Below are 20,960 nucleotides of genomic sequence, written 5' to 3' on the forward strand. Positions count from 1 at the left end.
TGACCATGCGGTCTGGGCACAGGTTTTCTAGGCGTGGATTGAGTTTTAGGCCTTGAGGAAGAAGATGGCGTTGGTTTAATATGCAAGTCAGTAGGCCCGAATACACCCTCAGAAGCCGGTGCTTGCACAGCGGCTCCGGACCCATTCAAGATAGAGACACCCGCAGGTTCCACAGTCGAAGAAGCATCTTGCAGCATGCCAGACTCTGAATGGGTCTCAGTAGAGGCCTGCGAATCTGAAATAGCAGGTATCAGGGGCTGCGAAAGCGCCTCACTGAGTACCGGCGAACTGGTGACTAGCTTAGCAAAAGTGTCATTGGCAGCTTTGGACCTATGCGGTCTGTCTCTGTCTTTATCTTTGCGCTTTTTCGAAATGTCGGTAGTCGGGTGGCTAACCGAAGCCATTTCTGGATAATTGAACAGAGTTCCAAAATATTTAGAAGCGAAAATGAACCGACGAGAAATAGTTTGAGGTTTGATTAAGGCACAAAACCGACAGCGAGGGACGTCGTGGTCTGGGCCTAAGCAAGGAATGCAGTACGAATGAAAATCTTTATGAGGTATTTGCTTTCCACAAGAAATACAATTGTTAACTTTTACTGACACCAGTTTAGAGCAAGAAAAAGGATCCCCAATGGGGTACTTAGCTTTGTTGGAGACTTTGGATCTGAAACTCGAAAACGAAAGTTTCAGGAGTCGGATGACCGGCACTTGCTGACTGCTTCTGCTTTGGGCACCTCATGGCAAAAAAGACTGATGTAATGGCGTCGGCTGCATGCTTTATACCCCTGACTACCTGACGTATGGAAGATGAGACAGCAACTGATGCAGGACCCAAGACTTTGATAATCAGGCCGACTGAGGGCTACCTGCAAGCAGATAACCCAAATGTAATGACTGCAACAGTGAAACACGAAGAACATCTGGCTTTTCTTCACAGATTTGTTTAGTTTTCTAAGGCCAAGGATTAGTTTCCAGTCCCCTGTTTTCTTTGGAACTAAAAAGAATCTTGAGTAAGTTCTGGATCCTCTCTGATCTGCGTGGACTTCCTGGATTACTTTTTTTTTTACCAACTTTTGAATTTCTAATGTTGCTTGTTCTTTCTGACTGGAAGGAACATCTGGAACTGATTGGTTTATGGGAGGGGGGAGAGAAGGGAATGATATAACCCCCAAATATTTTGTCCTGCAACCATTTGTCATTTGTTATGTCACGCCAGGTTTCTAGGTGCAGTGACAGTCATCCCTTGACTGCCTCCAGAGGTGATCAGTCGGGCATTCATTCAGGAGCGTTGAAAGAGTCTACCAAAGAAAGATTCTCGGGAACTCTGATTCTGCAGGCCTCCTCTGCAGCTTGGGTGGCGTCTTCCATTATTATTCCCCTTCCCTCGGGGGGGGGGGGGGACTACTACCTTGTATGTCCTAGTAAGACATTTGTGATTTCCTGAACCACATCTTTCCACTACCTCTCTACCTCTCTGGCCTTTTGGAAAAGGTCTAGTAGGAGTGGAAAAATGTGCTCCAATGGCACAGAATATCTTACCCTCCTGTTCACACCAGGTTAGCTTTCCTTAACTTTGGGGCCAAAGAGAGATAAGCTACTGAAGGGAGCATTAACAAAGGAAGACTTAAAGGGCTCAACAAAATCTCAAAGGCGCATCCAAGCCTGCCTCATAAAAGAGATGCCTGAACCCACCGCCCTACTCACTCCATCTGTTGCATATGAAATGAGTCTCAAGCATGAGTTGATCACTGAATTGAGGGTAGCGAGCTGTGCGTTGACCTTATCTGCCTCCACATCAGCTACGGCTTCCTGGAGAGAGTCTGATAGTTCTTTCAACAGTTTCCTCTGAAGTCTAGTGAAATGAGTAAGACAAATCAGTGACTGTAATGTAAAAGCCACTGAAGAGAAGACACACTTCCCATACCTATCCATGGTCCTAGAATCCTTATTAGGAGGATGGATAGAAAAACTGGTCTTAGACAGTTCCTTTTTCGTGGCAGCTGCCACGACCATGGCATCAACTGCTACACCTTTGGTAAGGAAGATTTGGTCCTTGGCAGCTGTAATATAACTGTTTGGCCTCCTAGGAGTGAGTTCTATGGAATTTAGGGTCTCTCATGCCTTCCAAGAGATTAAATGAATAAGCTCATCAAAAGGCGGAGTCACCAAACAGTATGAAGAGCGAGATCCAAAGACCGTCCGGTATACAGACTCCTTGGGCAAAGGAGAGGAGGACTGCCAGTTACCTCTCCATTTCAAAATTTCTAGGCAAGGGTCAGGTAGTGAGTAACAGGTCAGCTTACTGGTCCTGCAGAGTAAACTACCCTCTGATACAGTGCAGCACCAGCCTCCCCCATAGCTGCTCTTTTGACCTCCTCTGTGTGTTGCCTTTGGAGGGAAAGCATGACTCTGCATGCTGAACTACCCTCAGCTTACTCTGTGACTTGCATACAGCAATGCAGGCTTGCCAGGCTCAATCTCCATAGATTGAAACACCTAGTGCTACTAAGTGTCACCCACATGACAAGACACAGCTCCCACCCTTCCCACAAGATGAGTAAGCCTGTCCACAGTACTTGCCTTTACTGTGTTATTACATCACAAAATGCATTTCATCACCCAAGGCAGTATTTCTGTTACTGCATATAGGATGAGGCCTAGCACTCTGTACTATAACAGTGAGCTGTCATGTAAATCGGAATTGAGATGCAAGGAAATTTTTGCAGTAGAATGGCTTTCCTGAGTGTGGTGCACCTAAGTATATTAGAAGTTGTTGTTGTAATTATCTGATTTTTTTTTTACTCTGAACTACCCTAGTTTCTTATACACAGCTAGCAAATTCAGTGATTCAGAGGGTTTTTGCTGTCACAGTCTAGCACTCTATCCAGAGTCAATCTGAGTGCTCTCTGACTTCTGCTCACAAAGTTAGGTAAAACGTAAGTGCAGAGAATATGTGCATTAAGTCTCCATTATACCAGAAGTACAAATTCTGTTTGTTTAATCATAAAAATATATGTTCATTTGTCATACTCTGTGGCTACAATGCCACAAGTTCATGCAATTAAAGTGGTAGAGTTAAATTCAATGAAAACTGCACCAAATAAATTTCTGAGTGCAGGATAGCATTTCTGTCCAATTCACAGATGACCACACTGTCTTTATAGCCATAAAGAACCATTATGCCTTTACTGACACAATATAACATTTTGCATTATTCACATTTTCAAATCAAAAAAGTGGTGCAATAGTGCTCAACCACAACAACTGAAACAATAAAGAGCACTAATGTTGTGAGTCCTCAAAAGTTAATTTATTGCAGGTATAAAAATTAAGTGCTTTCGTCAATGCCAGTTGACTTCATTCCTTTATATTACTTTATATTGTTCTAAATGAGAATATATATATATATATATATATATATATATATATATATATATATATATATATATATATATGCATTTAATATTTTCCTTGTTGTGGTTTTAATATGCATTAATCACATTGAATATGTTTGTGCAAAACTGTTGAATATAAATATGAAAATGGTATTTTTAACAGTTTTTTATACATAAGCATTGAATATTTTGTAATGAATGTATTCGAACATGTTTTGTCATTGGGGAATGGAAGAGCCAATCATTGTTAAGCTGTTATTATTTAAACATACTTTTCATGACTACTATGTTATTCTGATGAAGTCAACTGGCATTGACGAAAGCGTTTAACGTTTATACCTGCAATAAATTAACTTTTGAGGACTCACAACATCAGTGCTCTTTATTATTCACATTTTCCACTGGGGTACTGTGTTGAACGTCTGTTCAGTATACCTATTGCCATTACACCCTGAAATACTTCTTTGTTAACTAATCATTACATTAAAAGCACAAAGTCTATACATTTGAATAGAAAAAGTTTTTTTCTTCTGTCACATGCCACAGACTGAGCAAATTAAGTTGTTGTTTGTCTTTCGGCTTTTCCCGGTTAGGGGTCGCCACAGCGGAACTCCGGTCTGCTAATGATTAGCAGTTGTTTTTTTTTTAAGGTGTCGAGTTGCCAGCCTGACGCCCAACCTTCAACGAAGGCACGCCCATTCAACACCCATTCAACGCATGTCTTTCGAACGCCCATTCGACCGCGGGGAGGACATGCAGACTCCACACAGAAGGCACTCCCAACCCAAGCTGAGAATCGAACGGGAGAACCTCTTGCTGTGAGGTAACAACGCTACCGCTGCACCACCGTGGAAGTCGGTGAAATTCAGTACTGCTGCACTGAAAACTGAAATGCTGAAGGGCAGCCTTAGTGCTTCATGTCTAAATATTTACATGTATCTGTAATTTTTCTATGTGGAGCTTTTCACCCCGGGCCTCTTCTAAAAAAGGGCCTTTTCGGCTCAGTCAGACACCCCATTAACAAATGTAAAATAAATAAAAATAAATAAATTTTTTCAAAGCAGACTATGCTGTGGTTACTGCCTGAAAGTTTCATAATGAAAACTCAAAGGGAGGGTGACATATTACATATATATATATATATATATATATATATATATATATATAGACACACACACACATACACACAAACAGACACACACATGCGCGCACAAAGCGGGAGTGTTCAATTACACTGAATTACATTACCGCTGAGAGTTGTTTTGTCAACAAAAGAGACGGTTAAAAATTGTGCAATATCTTGGGAAATATGCCCTATTCCCATTGTTGTATAGTCTTGGGGTTGGTAAATTTAATTAAGAAGTGCAGGACACAGCCACCCAATATGAGGTGTGCATGGGGGGGGCTTGCTCCCCAGCTAAAGAGATTTTTTTTGGTTTGCATGCTCCAAGGTAGTGTCTTGGAGCATGCACTATTGCTTCTTGACATTTTTTTGATTATGCTGTGTCGACATTAGATACTTATACAGCATTCTTATTGTCTCATAGGTGTTTGAGGCCACAGTCTAAAATTTTATATTATACTCTATTTCAATTATGTGAGCTGTGTTGAACTTCTGCTCAGTGTACCACATACAAAGATGGCCTAGATCACTTCTTTACTGAGTTATCAGTTTGTCAGTTATAAAAATCCAGTATATTTTACCATTATTTTTTTTGCCACCTGCTACAGACAAAGTACAGTTTTGTACCTACCATAAATGTAGATGTTCGAGTGCTCATACAGCTGCAGTCATAACAGATGGGTTATCCTGCCGTCAGGCGGGTCCTCGGTCGGCCGAATTCCAAAGTCTAGGTCCGGCGTCGGTTGTCGTCGCTTCTTCCCTGACGTCAGTGTGGCAGGGGTACAAAAGAGGCAGCCGATGCCATTTTCTTCAGTTTTTCTTGCTCCAGATGTCAGGTGCCCCCAGAAGGAAGGCAAACATAATGTTATGCAAAGATGCAATGTTGATAAATCAAAAAAAACAGTAGTTGCAAGCAAATACACCATAAAAGAATACCCCAAAAAGGTTGTATGAAAAGTGTTTGTCATAAGGCCTGTCCTAAGAGGGGATGGAGGGAGGGCAACCTGGACTGCAGCTGTATGAGCACTCGAACATCTACATTTATGGTAGGTACAAAACTGTACTATGTTCATCGTGCATACAGCTGCAGTCATAACAGATGGGTAGAATCCCAAAGCTAAGTAAGTTTGGTAGGCACTAAGTGGAACTAGGAAGGGCTAGGATGCCCTGCAGGACTGCTGTGGCAAAGCCCGCTCTAGATTTTGAGTATAGTGGGAGGTGATAGTGCTTGGAGAAAGTGTACACTGAGCTCCAGGTGGCTGCTTCCAAAATGTCCTTGGTAGGGACTCCCCTGAGGAAGGCTGCAGAGGTAGCTGTGGCTCTGGTGGAGTGGGGTCTGATGCATGCAGGCACAGTTTTTCCATGAAATGAGTAACAAAAGCGTATGCAGTGGGCTATCCATTTTGAAATTGTCTGTTTGGAAATAGCCCTTCCTTGAGCACCTGCAGCATAGGACACAAAGAGTTGCTCAGATTTCCTGAATGGCTTTGTCTTGTCCAAGTAGTAACAAAGTTGTCTGTGAATGTCCAAAGAATGTAGTAGTCTTTCCCCTTTGTTTTGTGGATTAGGATAAAAGGTAGGTAAGTGGATAGTCTGATTCAAAGCTACACTGGATACTACCTTTGGCATAAAGGTAGGGTTGGTTCGTAAGGAAATTCTGTCCTGATGGAAAATGATGAATGGTTGCACAGCCATGAGGGCCTGTAGCTCCAAAACCCTGCGAGCTGAGGTGATAGCCAGAAGAAAGGCCGTTTTCCATGACAAGTACTGTAACTCTGATGAAGAAGCTGGCTCGAAGGGAGGAAGGGTCAGCTTTTCCAATACGAAGTTGAGGTCCCAAGCAGGGACTGGTGGTTTCCTTGGGGGTTTTATATTCTTTGCCCCTCTGAGGAACTGCCTTAAGAGAGGATGAGAGAATAAAGGAGGATCTGTGCTGTATTGTGCAGAAATGGCTGAAGCATGGATTTTGATGGAGGAGAAGGAAAGTCCATTGTTTAACATCTCAGCTAGGTACTGTAAAATTTGAGGTATGTTTATTACCCAAGGATTCTGTCCCTTTTCTTGATTCCAGGCACAAAATCGTTTCCATTTGGCGGAGTAGGCCTTTCTAGTAGAAGGTCTTCTGGCCTCCAAGATGACATCCTGCACCTCCTTGGAGAGGAGAAACTGTTGGGAAATCAAGGAATTCTCCATGCAGCTAGATTTAGAGTTTTGAGATGGCTGTGAAGAGTTTTGTAGTTGTGCTGGGACAACAGAAGAGGGACTAGAGGCAGGATCCATGGTGGGGAATGTGTCAGGCTCTTCAGGAGCGGATACCAGTGTTGTCTTGGCCAGTCTGGAGCAATGAGAATCATTTTCGGCCTCTCTGCTCTGGCTTTTAATAGAACTTTGGGCAGCAGAGGAAGAGGCGGGAATGCATAGACTGTCAATGTTGCCCAATTGAAGGAAAGTGCGTCCACTTTCCAGGCCTGTGGATGATAGGTCCTTGAACAAAATTTTTTCAACTGGCAATTTCTGTGGGTAGCAAAAAGAGCTATGTCTGGCTGTCCCCATGCCTGAGTTATCTTTGTGAAAACTTGAGGATGCAACTTCCATTCATGTGGATCTGTCATATTTCTGCTTAGGTTGTCTGCCAGTGTGTTTTCCTTCCCTGGCAGGAATTGTGCCTGTAGTTGAATTTGCAGTTCCAGTGCTGTATTCCATAGGGTCATGGCTTGCCTGCACAGGGGGTAGGAATGAGTTCCCCCCTGTTTGTTTATGTACCACATCACTGTGGTGTTCTCTGTCCTTATCAATAGCTGGCCTGGATGCAGTAGGTCTTTGAAGGTCATAATAGCCTTTTGCACGGCTAGCATTTCCTTTTGGTTGATGTGAAGGTGCTTCTCTTTTCGGGTCCATTTTCCCTGAATGCACTGATCTGTCATGTGGGCTCCCCAGGCATAGTCTGAGGCATCTGTTGTGATGATTTGAGTTGCTTGAGGTACACAGAAAGGAAGACCTGTGTTTCTTTGGCAAGCTTGAGCCCACCACATAAATTCCTTTTGAAGGCATGGAATGAGTGGTATAATTGCTTCCATGCTGTGGCTGTGTTGAGACCATAAGTTTTTTAGGTACCATTGAAGTTTCCTCATATGCAGATTTGCACATGGGATTAATAGGATGCAAGATGCCATGAATCCCAGAGCCTGCAGGACTTTCCTTGCAGTTAGCCTGGTGTAAGTTGCCATTTTTCTGAAGTATTGAGACAGTTGCCCTTGCTTGTCTGGCGTGAGGTAGGCCATCTGGGTGGTTGTATCCAAGCTGGCACCCAGGAAAATTATTTGTTGAGAGGGTATTAGTTTTGATTTCTTTTTGTTGACTGTGTATCCCAGGAAGTTCAACAGTTTTATCACAAATGCCAGGTGCTGCAGTAGTATGCCCTTGCTGTCCGCTTGGATCAGGCAGTCATCCAGATATGGGTAGATTTGTATCTCTTGTAGTCTGCAGAAGGCGATTACTGATGCCAGGCAATTCGTAAACACTCTGGGCGCAGTAGATAAGCCAAAGGGCAATGCAGAGAATTGGTAATGGGTTGAACCTGCAAGAAATCTGAGGTATCTTCTGCAATCTTGTCTGATAGGGACATGCAGGTATGCCTCCTTGAGGTCCAATGTTACCAGCCAAGACTCCTTGCCCAGCATGGGAAGAAGCTGCTGTAATGTGAGCATCTTGAATTTTGGCACCTGTAGGTATGTGTTTAGGATGGATAGGTCTAAGATAGGTCTCCAATCTTTGTCTTTCCTTGGTACCAGGAATAGTCTGGAATAAAACCCTTGACCGTGTTCTTTTGCAGGTACCTCTTGAATTGCTTTCATGTCCATGAGAGCTGAAATTTGTTTTGTGCCTCTGCCCTTTGATTTTGTGGCAGGTTTGGCATGCCTCTCATTTTGGAAGGGTGTGAAAGTGGAACCTGTAGCCTCTGTCTATAATCTCCAGAATCCATTTGTCTCTTGTAACAATATGCCAATTTTTTGAGAATAATGTCAGTTTTCCACCCAAAGGTGCTGCCATTAAAGCTTTGCTTGGCAGGTGTAGGGGGAAGTCATTGTGTCTGTTTTCTAAAAGACTGTGATCTGTCTTCTCCACCTCTTGGGGTTGGTGCTTGCCACTGTCTGGCTCTGAAAGATCCTTGAGGTTGCCCTCTACCCCTTGGATGCCTGTATCTGCCCCTTTGAGGTCTGTCCGTGGCTGGAAAGGAGAAACGTGGAGGCTGTACCTGCAGGAAATCTTTCACTGTTTGCATTGATTTCGCTTTTTCCTCCATTTTCTTTAGCACCTCCTCAGCTTTAACACCAAACAATACATCTTTTTGAAGAGGTGCATCTAATAATTTAGCTTTGACATGATCTGGTAAGGTTTGCTCTTTGAGCCAAGCATGCCTACGTATAACAGACCCCGTAACAGCAGCTCTACATGAGGCCTCTAAAGCATCAAAACCACATTGCAAGGTATGTTTACCCACTTGCTCTGCACCATGCAACAAATCCTGCAACTCTTTTAAATCTGGTTGTTCTGGTTATGTCATCTTGCTTTTCAGCTGAGATATCAAAAACTGTTGATACTTTAACATATGGAACTGACAGTTTAATGCCCTCATGGTTAAAGTGGCCGAGGTATACACCTTTTTCCCCCACCTTTCTAAAGCTCTGGAATCTCTCTCTGAAGGTAATGGATTTTTAGCAGTAGAGGCCTTAATTCCCTTGGGACCCTGTGAAATAGTTTCTGGGTCAGCAGTATGGCTTTTATATAGAAACTGGTGAGAATCAGGAACCCGGTAATACCTGTCTGGTTTAACAGGGGCTGGAGGTAATGAGTCTGGATTAAGACTGGCTTCTGCGTATACATCATCCAATATATCTAAAACAGGAGGGATAGCCAGAGGCCTATGCTGGGGGAGCAGAAGAAATTCCCTGAGCCTTTTCTTGGAATCTGAGTAATCTTGGCCTTCCCAGTGAAAGTGTTCCCTCAATGTATGCAGGGTTTCCCCAAAAGAGAAGTCCTCGGTGGGGGGGGGGAGACCAAGGGAATAGACTCCTCTGCATCAGAATCTTCGAAAGGAGAACAGGCATAATCCTGGTCCTCAGACAGTTCTGAGGTAATAGAAGCTTGATCTGAGGAAGGGTAGTCTTCCTCTAATCTGGGCCTTTTGTCAGAGGGGGGTTGAGAACCCCTGATAAGAGTAATCAAATCCTCAGCCATTTTAAGCATCTGTTTTTTAGGCATGGTGCCTTGAGAGGGGGTCTGAGGAACCTGTTTTTTGGTTTTCATGGCTGTTTTAGATTTAGTGAAGGCCTTAATAGAGAAGGAGGAAGGCCTGAAGACCCCTTGAGAAATGGCAGGCCTGTCTAAATTCTGAGTTTCCCCACCAGGAGTGGCGTCGGTATCTGTAGTAGGAATGGGGGCCGAGGAGCCTGCGACCTCGGGTACTGAAGACATCGGTAATGCATTGTCATCGGTACTCAGGGGCTGCGTCGGTGCTTCGCTGAGTACTGGAGAACCGGTAGTCGGCCTTAGCGTGGTTTCAGTAGGTGGTGCGGACCTCATATGTCGGTCCTTATCCTTGCATTTTTTGCTCAAAACTGGACTCGGAGTATCCGACGACATAATATAATTAAATTTTTTGCCAAAAAAGTGAAGGGCGAACTCCGCCCGACACTTAATAGTGCGTTTGTTGAATCTAGCACAAAAACGGCAGGCCGAGACGTCATGGTCTGGGCCTAAGCAAGGTATACAGAAAGAGTGGAAATCCTTATGCGGTATTTGCTTCCCACATGAAATGCAATTATTAACTTTGTCTGACATCAGTCTGAGGCAAGAAAAGTTTCCCCAACGGGGTACTTAGCTTTCAAGAAGACTTCGGCTGCAATACTTTCGTAAATCTCAGGAGCTGGCCGACCGGCACTTGTGAACTGGTTCTGCTTCGGGCACCGCGCGGCAAGAAAGACTGAAGAAAATGGCATCGGCTGCCTCTTTTGTACCCCTGCCGCACTGACGTCAGGGAAGAAGCGACGACAACCGACGCCGGACCTAGACTTTGGAATTCGGCCGACCGAGGACCCGCCTGACGGCAGGATAACCCATCTATTATGACTGCAGCTGTATGCACGATGAACATCATGTTTTAGAATACAGAATCTAAGACGGTGTGGTCAGATTTAGTACAGTGTTACACCGAAACCCCTAGCAATCTTCAGAGATTTCTTTAGCTGAACTCGTTCTAGTTATTTCCAGAAAGTTCTGTAATGAAATATCAAAAGAGGACTGAGAAATGTCCTTTAGATACATGCAGCATATCCACTGCTTCAGATGTGTTCAGGGCCACAGTCTGACATTTTGCATTACACACTGTTTCCATTGTCAGTGTTGTACTGAACATCTGATCAGAACGCTGATTACAATTACGTTTTCACTAAAATGTCATTACTGTAGATCTATCTGCATTCCTACGTATTCTACTACAATATTTTGTCATTCATCATATGTCATAGATAACACGTCACAGACTTCAGTAACTGAAGAAGTTAGGTCAAATTCAACACAGTAGTGCAGTAAATTTCCTGAAGATGGAATACCAGTCTTAACTGTTTTTTATAACTGAGAATGACGTGGTTACTTGTAGAAAAGTTCATTATGAATCCTGACAGGGGACTGAGATATTGCCCTTTACATACATGTGTGTGTGTGTGTGTGTGTGTGTGTGTGTGTGTGTGTGTGTGTGTGTGTGTGTACATATACATTTATGTATGTGTATACATGTGTGTTCGTGAGTGTACACACACACACACATGTACATATACATATATATAGGTAGCACATCCATTGTTTCACAGGTGAAAATTGCCAGATCTGATATTTTGTGTTGTGCTCCATTTCTTTTCGGCACAGTACAACTGAAACTCCTAATTGTGAATTAACAGTCATAGTGTTTTTTTTTCCTTTTTTGTAGCTGAGTATATCATGGTTACTGCCTGAAAGTTTCATAATTAAATCTGAATGAAAGACAGAAATACAGTGTTTTATAGACAGACCACATATCGATCACTTCAGGTGTTCAACGCCACAGTTCATAGGCTCATATGTACTTACTATGATATTGATATGTGAGGATCTAAAGAAGTCTAGCCGTGCATTCCTGTGAATTTTTTAGCCAATTTAATTTCAGTATGAATAACCCAGAGTCGGGAAGAACATTTAAATGTTATTCTTATTCATAAGGGATATGGGTGAATTTTAATCCCAAAAGAGAAAAACAAACTGGTAACAAAAACTGAACCAGTGTAGATCGTCACAAGACCTTTAATGTAACTGAAAGACCAGCACAAACAGTAACAGTACTAAGCGCTTTCTCCCTCTGCTATGTAGGGCATCTTCAGAGTAAAATACAAGAATAAAATACTTTAACAATCATGTGCTTGATACTTATACCTAAAAAGGCACACGCCTCATGTACAATTAACCAATCATCCTATCACATTCGTTACCAAATCAACAATAAACTGTTCAAAACCTTGTTAATACAAGTCAACTATAAATACAAAATATATTTAACTAAGCAATACAAACAAATAAATAAATAAATTAATAAGTACTACTCTAAATGCATTGTGTATCTAACATGTCTTGTATATCGTGAATTCAAGTTACATGAACATATAATGCGAACGGTATTGTTTTGAAGCCCTAAGAAACACATAATGTTAGTGTTGTAGATGTAATAATACCTGGATATTAGTCCAATAAAGAATTACACCAACAAAATATAGCCTCCCTAAAAATAAATACTTCATTATTAAACCCTAAAACTATATCTAATATTTAATAATTAGTGTAATCCAAACACTAATATCACATATATAATGTAGTATGGGGCTGTATAATAAACTAACCTAAATGAATACTGCATTTAATGTCTATATGTAACAATCTAAATATGTCCAATACATCCTAAAAGTTCCAATACATCATAAAAAATATATATAAACTAAAAAATATATAAATAAAAATTAATATTAAAAATATATATATATATAGTATATAATATATTTGATATAATATAATTGATCATCTTTAACATTAATTAAATATATTAATACATAAATTAATATATAAATAAATAAATAAATAAATATATATTAATATATGAATATTAAATGCAAAAAATGCAATAGTATATATATATATATATATATATATATATATATATATATATATATATATTTGTATGTATTGTATATTAATTCCATATGGATGTTGTAGCATTTGCAAATATATTAACAACGGCCCATATGTTGCAGTGCATAACTATGGCAGAACCCTTAGGTGTCCAGGGTTTTGCAACTGCAACACTAAAATGGTTGTATATATTGCTACCTGTCTTAGTTGTCCTACTTTTTATGTAGGTAAGACTATCAGAAAATTGAGACTTGGGATTTTGGAGCATGTCCGAGACATTAGGAATAAAAAAACTACTAATGCATTATATATGCATAGCCTTGAGTGTACTAATTTCAAAATTTTTTTATTTTTTGTAATAGATAGGATTCCTTACAATGAAAAAGGTGGTGATACAAAGACATTTTTGGAGGTTAAAGAGTGTCTTTGGCAATTAAGGCTGGATGCCTCTAAATCTCCAGGTATCAATGATCATATTTCAATTGCTAGTTTATTAAAATATAGGGCTATGTATATATAATGGTTATAAATCCTTGGGGGTTATAAATTATCAAACAACTTTTGGGTATAGAACAAGGTGGACATACCCCACAAAACCAACAACAATATACAAAATTAGTATGGAATTAATATACAATACATACAAATATATATATATATATATATATATATATATATATATATATATATATATATATATATATATATACACTATTGCATTTTTTGCATTTAATATTCATATATTAATATTTATTTATCTATTTATTTATTTATATATTAATTTATGTATTAATATATTTTAATTAATGTTAAAGATGATCAATTATATTATATCAAATATATTATATACTATATATATATTTTTAATATTAATTTTTATTTATATATTTTTTAGTTTATATATATTTTTTATGATGTATTGGAACTTTTAGGATGTATTGGACATATTTAGATTGTTACATATAGACATTAAATGCAGTATTCATTTAGGTTAGTTTATTATACAGCCCCATACTACATTATATATGTGATATTAGTGTTTGGATTACACTAATTATTAAATATTAGATATAGTTTTAGGGTTTAATAATGAAGTATTTATTTTTAGGGAGGCTATATTTTGTTGGTGTAATTCTTTATTGGACTAATATCCAGGTATTATTACATCTACAACACTAACATTATGTGTTTCTTAGGGCTTCAAAACAATACCGTTCGCATTATATGTTCATGTAACTTGAATTCACGATATACAAGACATGTTAGATACACAATGCATTTAGAGTAGTACTTATTAATTAATTTATTTATTTGTTTGTATTGCTTAGTTAAATATATTTTGTATTTATAGTTGACTTGTATTAACAAGGTTTTGAACAGTTTATTGTTGATTTGGTAACGAATGTGATAGGATGATTGGTTAATTGTACATGAGGCGTGTGCCTTTTTAGGTATAAGTATCAAGCACATGATTGTTAAAGTATTTTATTCTTGTATTTTACTCTGAAGATGCCCTACATAGCAGAGGGTGAAAGCGCTTAGTACTGTTACTGTTTATATGGGTGAATTTGTTTTTTCCCATATATACTGTCTGATATTCTATATTATATTCTATTTCCATTGTAGATGTCAAACTTCTGTGCAACAGAATTTAGCACAGTGCAACACTGAAACTTCTGCAATTACAATAATGACAAGAGCTTTTGTAGCTGAAATCAGTGACATTGACTTCTGAATCTTCTGCAATGAAATGCCAAGGGGTATTGAGATATGGGTTTTTATACTGGCAGCATATCCATTATTTCAGAGGTGTTCACTGTGTTGTCTGATAATTTTCATAATACTCTACTTCCAACAAGGGTGCTATCTTGAACTTGTAGCCAATATGCCAAGTAAAAGAATGTCCTAGATTAGTTCTTTTCTTACTACATCATAAGAAAAAGTACTTTACAGTTTATCAGATTTTTTTGTAGGACACTTTCTACAGATAAAATGCCACAGACTGAAGTCAAACTCAGCATAACACTACACTGACACCCGTAAGGGTAGAATAGCAATCTTTGGTTTTCTTGTTGTTCAGTATGCTGCAATTATTGCCTGTTCATAACAAAATCTGAAAAAGGGCCATGGGATGGCTTTTTATATACAGTCAACATATTTACTGTTTCAGAAGTGCTCAGTACCATATTTCCATAAGTGTCTTGTTAAACTTCTTGCAAGTATGCCAAGGAGAAGTGTGGCCTAGAATACTTCTTTACGAAATTGTCATGACATCAGAAGTGCCCCATTTTACATCCTGACATCTGATAGTTCATCATCAGATGTCTGTCACCTAAGGATTTTGGAAATACTCTGGATACTGGGCCAGCCGTGGGCTTCTACATGACAGGAAGACTTCCAAGGATCAATAATGCAACACTGACTACAAAGGACATCTGTTTCAGAAGTTCTCATTACCATACTTCTACTATAAGTGTTTTGTTAAACTTCTTGCCAGTATCCTGTGCACAACTGTAGCCTAGAATGCTTTTTTTTTCCAAAGCCGTCATACATTAGAAGCAGGAAAAAAAAAAGTGTATACCAGATTTTTTTCATTTGCTACTCACCGGAGGTAAAATACCATTGACTACAGCAAATATGGTGTGGGTAAATTCATCAAAATAGTGCAGTGTAACCCCTAACATTAGAACAATATTAGCTACTTCATCTGTAGCAGAATATACTGTGGTTACTGACTGAAACTTTCATAATGAAATCTGATAGGGGGACTACAATACAGCTTCTATGTATAGGTAACACATCACATTGTTTCACAGGTGTTTTCTGCCACAGTTTGTTATTCTGCATTATATTTGGACTTCATTTGTGCTGAATGCCTGCTCAGTATACAGAGTACCATAATGGCCAAAAATATTCACTTACTGAGTTGTCATAACATCAGAAGTAATACTATTATGCATTTCTGCTTTGCCTTTACTGGAGTTATGAACCTCCTAAGAATTCAAACTCCAGCAGTACAGTATTGTACATGAAGATGAAGTTGTGCATCTGTCTTTATACCTGGAATGACCAGCTGTGTTCTGCAGCTGAGGGAATATAGGAAGCTCACAGCTACTGAGTCTTGCAACTATTATGCCTTGCCAGTTGCCAACCTAGATTTTATATCCTTCATGACATTTGCTGCAATGTCATTACTGCAAAAGTGCAATCCTGCATATTCTACCACACATTCACAGACATATGGCCATTTACTGCCAGGCACCACCAGCAATCTCATTTGAGTACTCTCTTTTACATGCATACTGCACACCTTTTCAAGCTGACAAACACATCTTAATCATATCATTAGTGTGTTGCCATGAAATAACAACCAAAAACAACATTTTCTCAGTAAAAGCAATAGAGTTCCAATTTTGTGTACTACACCAAAATGCTTTGATCTGAAAGACTTGTTAAATTGTGCAAAGTAAAATAAAAGTGAGACTATTCATGGATCCTGTCTTGAAGATTGCCTATTGGCATGGTGGAGAAAGAGGAAGACTCTGTTATTTGAACTTAGTGTGAAATTTGAGTGATAACGGGTCTTAAGAAATTCACAAATGCAACATCTTCTAATTAGTTGAAAACAAATCTGTACCTTTCAGTTTTCTTAACAGTAAAATAAGCCATTGAAAGCACAAACATATAATGCTGTTGTGATGTCATGCCTAAAAAGAGTATGTTTCTGTTCAAGACTAACCCTTTTATTCTTTTATATATTAAAGCACAAAAATGACATTAAAAATATGTTAACTTCAAGGTGCAGCTGCTCATTTGCCTCTTAGGGTAGGTACCACATGAAAGCTTATGGCTAGGCTTGTATAGGCCTTAGGGCTAATAGCCTAGTACCAACCTATGAACCTATAGGATGTTTTACATATACTTTTATGCCAGTAACATTCCCTTAAAATGTCATGAAAAGTGTTAAACCATTTTAGAAACAAATAAGGGATACTGGCATGGCAGATTCACATCCTAATGTATTCCTTACCACTGAAACAAACTTTCACTAAATTGTCACCTTCAAGATAAACCTAGATAATTGGACTGGCTGCCTTAGATTCTCCCCTGGTCTATCTTGTCTTGCCCTCCTTGAGGCTGGAAAAACTTCTGAATATGGGTTTATACCCAGGCTTGTAAAGGTCTGTTAACTGATTATATATTACGTACCTATGAAGATATAGGCCTTTATTTATAAGCGGGTAAAATAGTCAAAAGCAAATTATGTTATTAAGGAGTAATTATTTCCTGTATAAGACAAAATTATAACAGATTACTTATAAAAACAACATGCAGCTTTAGAGCTAAAAGTAGAGAAAACTGCAACAAACAAAGCTGCAAAGTTACAGTTTTGTTTACCTGTTGAGTGAATCTGCCAGTCTCTGTAAAGTGGCTGCATGATCTTCTGATTTGAAGACAAGCTCCAGTACTCCTCTCTCAGCCATCTGCATGACAAGGTCATCTACATGCTTCCTCAACTTTATACTCCACATGAGTGTGTCATCACGGTAGGATTCTAACTCCTAAACTCGGAAACATGAAAACAACTTAGCAAAAGTCTCCATGTGTCATGTCTACATACCAAATACTTTCATAACTCTTTGTAAACAAATGGCATCATCTAGCCTGCTATGAATGTCTCACTGAAATCAGTCCTCAAAATACAAATCATTAGTCATGATCAGTCTGTGAAAATGCTGACATTTAGGACTGGCTATTTAAATTAAAGTAGCAGCCCTTTAATTTGTTTACTTCAAAAAGAACACATTTTTTTTAATTTTTACTCCTTGTATCTACACTTTGTAACTGTGCCAGAAAAAAGAAGTTATGTCTTACCATAGCATTCCATCTGCGTTGTTGATCTTCGTTCATTCATTACTGATGGGTTATCGGTTCCGTCCTCTGAACCAAGCCGGCCAGATATCAAGCTCGCGTCAGCCAAAAACTCTTGAGCCAAGATCCTACCCAGAATGCTCTGCTCCCTGTTACCTCAGATCGAGTTTGCAAGTTGATAGACAAAAGTAGAGTCCACCTCTGGTCATAACAGACCTACAATAAAGGAGTATATGAGATCAACCAGGAACCTCCGGAGGGGGACGGAGGGTGGGAAGTAATGAATGAACAAACATCAACACAGATGGAACTTTATGGTAAGACATAACTTTTTTGTCTGATGTTGTTAATCTTCGTTCATTCCTTACTGATGGGACAGAGTCCCCAGCTACCTGTATCCCTGGGTGGCCCTCATGGAAGGACATTCCTGAGTACCATGGAGCCAAAAGAAGCTCTACCTCTGGAGGCCAAGTCCAATTTGTAATGAAGAATAAAGGTATGAGGTTTGTCCCAAGTCGCAGCTGAGCAAATATCATTGAGGGAAGCCTTAGCATGGAAAGTTGCTGAAGTTGCCATAGACCTTGTAGAATGTGCTTTCACTTTATGAGGCAAGGTGACATTATTTTCCTTGTAGAATGTGCTTTCACTTTATGAGGCAAGGTGACATTGTTTTTGTTGTAGATAAAGGTAATACAATTTCTCAACCAAGAAGCCAGTGTAACTTTTAAGACACGTCTAGGTTCAGAAAATGTCAGAAAGAGTTGGTCAGATTTACAGCTAGATTTTGTTCTGTCCAGATAAAATCATATTTGGCTATGAACATCCAAGGAGTGCAGGCAATACTCTCCCTTGTTAGAGTGGTTAGGAAAGAACACTGGAAGGTCAACAGATTGGTTGATAAACCGCTCTGACACTACTTTTGGTAAAAAGGAAGAATTAGCTCTCAGTGATACCCTATCCTTATGGAAGATAAGATAGGGAGGTTTGATGCATAAGGCTTGAAGTTCTGACAAGTGTCTGGCCGATATGACTGCAATCAGAAACAAAGTTTTCCAAGAGAGATATTTTACATCACATGAAGACGCAGTTTCAAAGGAGGGAGCTGCTAGAGAACCAATGTCAAATCCCAAGGTTGTACCGGTTCTCTACCCCCTTCAAGAAAGTTTTACAGAGTCTATGTGACATAAGAATCTTGAAAACCAATGTGGAAATTTGAAATGGCAGCTAAATGCACATGAATTGTAAAGGCAGACACCCCAGAGTGGAAAAGATGTGATAAGTAATCCAAAAACACCAAAACTGGGGCTGACAAGGGGTCTAATTGTTTATTCGCTGCCCATGGAGAAAACCTTTTCTATTTATTGCGATATATTAGTCTGATGGACGATTTATGAGATGCAATAAGAATACTGCACACAGGGGACGAGAGGTTTTCCTGCCTGGCAATCATTGGAAGTGGAGAAACAAAGCTGTGAGTTTCAGGGTTGTTAGATTGGGGTGAGTCAGACCCTGAGGATGGGAGATCAATGCTGAGGATAAAGGATCCACGTTTGATCTAGCAGGTGAGGCCAGAGGAGGGGGAACCAGACTTGTTGAGGCTAATATGGAGCAATGAGGATCACTTTGCTTTTCAACTGTCTTGCTTTCTTCAGAAATTGGGAGATGAGGGGAAGAGGAGGATAAGCATAAAGTAGACCCGAGAGCCAAGCGTGGACTACAGCGTCTTTCGGTGACTGTCCCCGTGGGGGGATCAGGGCAAAATAGTTACTGCACTTGTAGTTGGCTGGGGAGGCGAATAGGTCGCAGCAAGGCTAGCCCCAGCAGTTGAAGTTTTTCTGCATTGCCGCCTACTTTGAGCATTTTCTGGCTTGTTAAACTTGACTTCTGTGTTGGTAACTGTATTTAGAACACAACCTACAGCTGATTACTGAATTTCCTGCCTGCACTTTGCTTGGGCTAAAGGGAAGTCTCTGTGTTCATCAGTGGCAGTGATAAACATTGAGCAGCCTGCCTGCCCCTGTGGGAGTGGTTACTGCCTTGAAACTGTAGTTTTATTGGCCATTCTGGGTCAATTCCAAACTCCTTGATCTCCCTCTCTTAAAACCCGATTGCCTCGTGGTTTTGGCGTCTTTTCAGACTTGTTGGCTGTTGGTGAAGCACCCACCAAGAGGAGAAAACGCTGAGAGAAGAAAGGAGCCACTTTTGAGATTTTAAGTATTTTGCTTCAGATTATTTGTTAAGTTTTTCTGCATTGCCGCCTACTTTGAGCATTTTCTGGCTTGTTAAACTTGACTTCTGTGTTGGTAACTGTATTTAGAACACAACCTAGAGCTGATTACTGAATTTCCTGCCTGCACTTATTTTTAAAATCGTTTTTTTCTTAAAACTTGCATTTTATCTGTCTCTGGCCTAGCACTCAAGTGTGGGGTCATTTACTGCACTGTTCTAACTTGTTGATACTCGTGAACCTCTGCTTTCCATAAAAAAAAAAAACATCTTGCTTTTTTCCTACTTTTCTGAGATTTAAAAAAGTTCACTTACAGATTTGCTGTTCTGAACTGTTTGTAAGTTTCTTGGAGGCCATTGTTTGCTTGGGCTAAAGAGAAGTCTCTGTGTTCATCAGTGGCAGTGATAAACATTGAGCAGCCTGCCTGCCCCTGTGGGAGTGGTTACTGCCTTGAAACTGGAGTTTTATTGGCCATTTTGGGTCAATTCCAAACTCCTCGATCTCCCTCTCTTAAAACCCGATTGCCTCGTGGTTTTGGCATCTTTTCGGACTTGTTGGCTGTTGGTGAAGCACCCACCAAGAGGAGAAAACGCTGAGAGAAGAAAGGAGCCACTTTTGAGATTTTAAGTATTTTGCTTCAGATTATTTGTTAAGTTTTTCTGCATTGCCGCCTACTTTTGAGCATTTTCTGGCTTGTTAAACTTGATTTCTATGTTGGTAACTGTATTTAGAACACAACCTAGAGCTGATTACTGAATTTCCTGCCTGCACTTATTTTTAAAATCGATTTTTTCTTAAAACTTGCATTTTATCTGTCTCTGGCCTAGCACTCAAGTGTGGGGTCATTTACTGCACTGTTCTAACTTGTTGATACTTGTGAACCTCTGCTTTCCTTAAAAAAAACAAAAAAATCTTGCTTTTTTCCCACTTTTCTGAGATTTAAAAAAGTTCAGTTACAGATATGCTGTTCTGAACTGTTTGTAAGTTTCTTGGAGGCCACTGTTTGCTTGGTCTAAAGGGAAGTCTCTGTGTTCATCAGTGGCAGTGATAAACATTGGGCAGCCTGCCTGCCCCTGTGGGAGTGGTTACTGCCTTGAAACTGTAGTTTTATTGGCCATTTTGGGTCAATT

The 20,960-nt window shown here is 39.8% G+C and overlaps 1 protein-coding gene across 1 annotated transcript in view; it reads right to left on the reverse strand.

Moving 5' to 3' along the window:
- Positions 1-20,960, reverse strand: part of LAMA1 (laminin subunit alpha 1) — a 3,417,884-nt gene that overhangs the window by 1,342,767 nt on the left and 2,054,157 nt on the right. The window contains exon 32 of the mRNA XM_044066516.1: positions 17,130-17,293. Within this exon, the coding sequence (XP_043922451.1) occupies positions 17,130-17,293 (164 nt within the window). The remainder of the gene's footprint in view (positions 1-17,129; positions 17,294-20,960) is intronic.

Source organism: Protopterus annectens, chromosome 3.part1, assembly GCF_019279795.1.
Source record: "Protopterus annectens isolate FY-2018-M chromosome 3.part1, PAN1.0, whole genome shotgun sequence".
NCBI classification, from domain to species: domain Eukaryota; kingdom Metazoa; phylum Chordata; order Ceratodontiformes; family Protopteridae; genus Protopterus; species Protopterus annectens.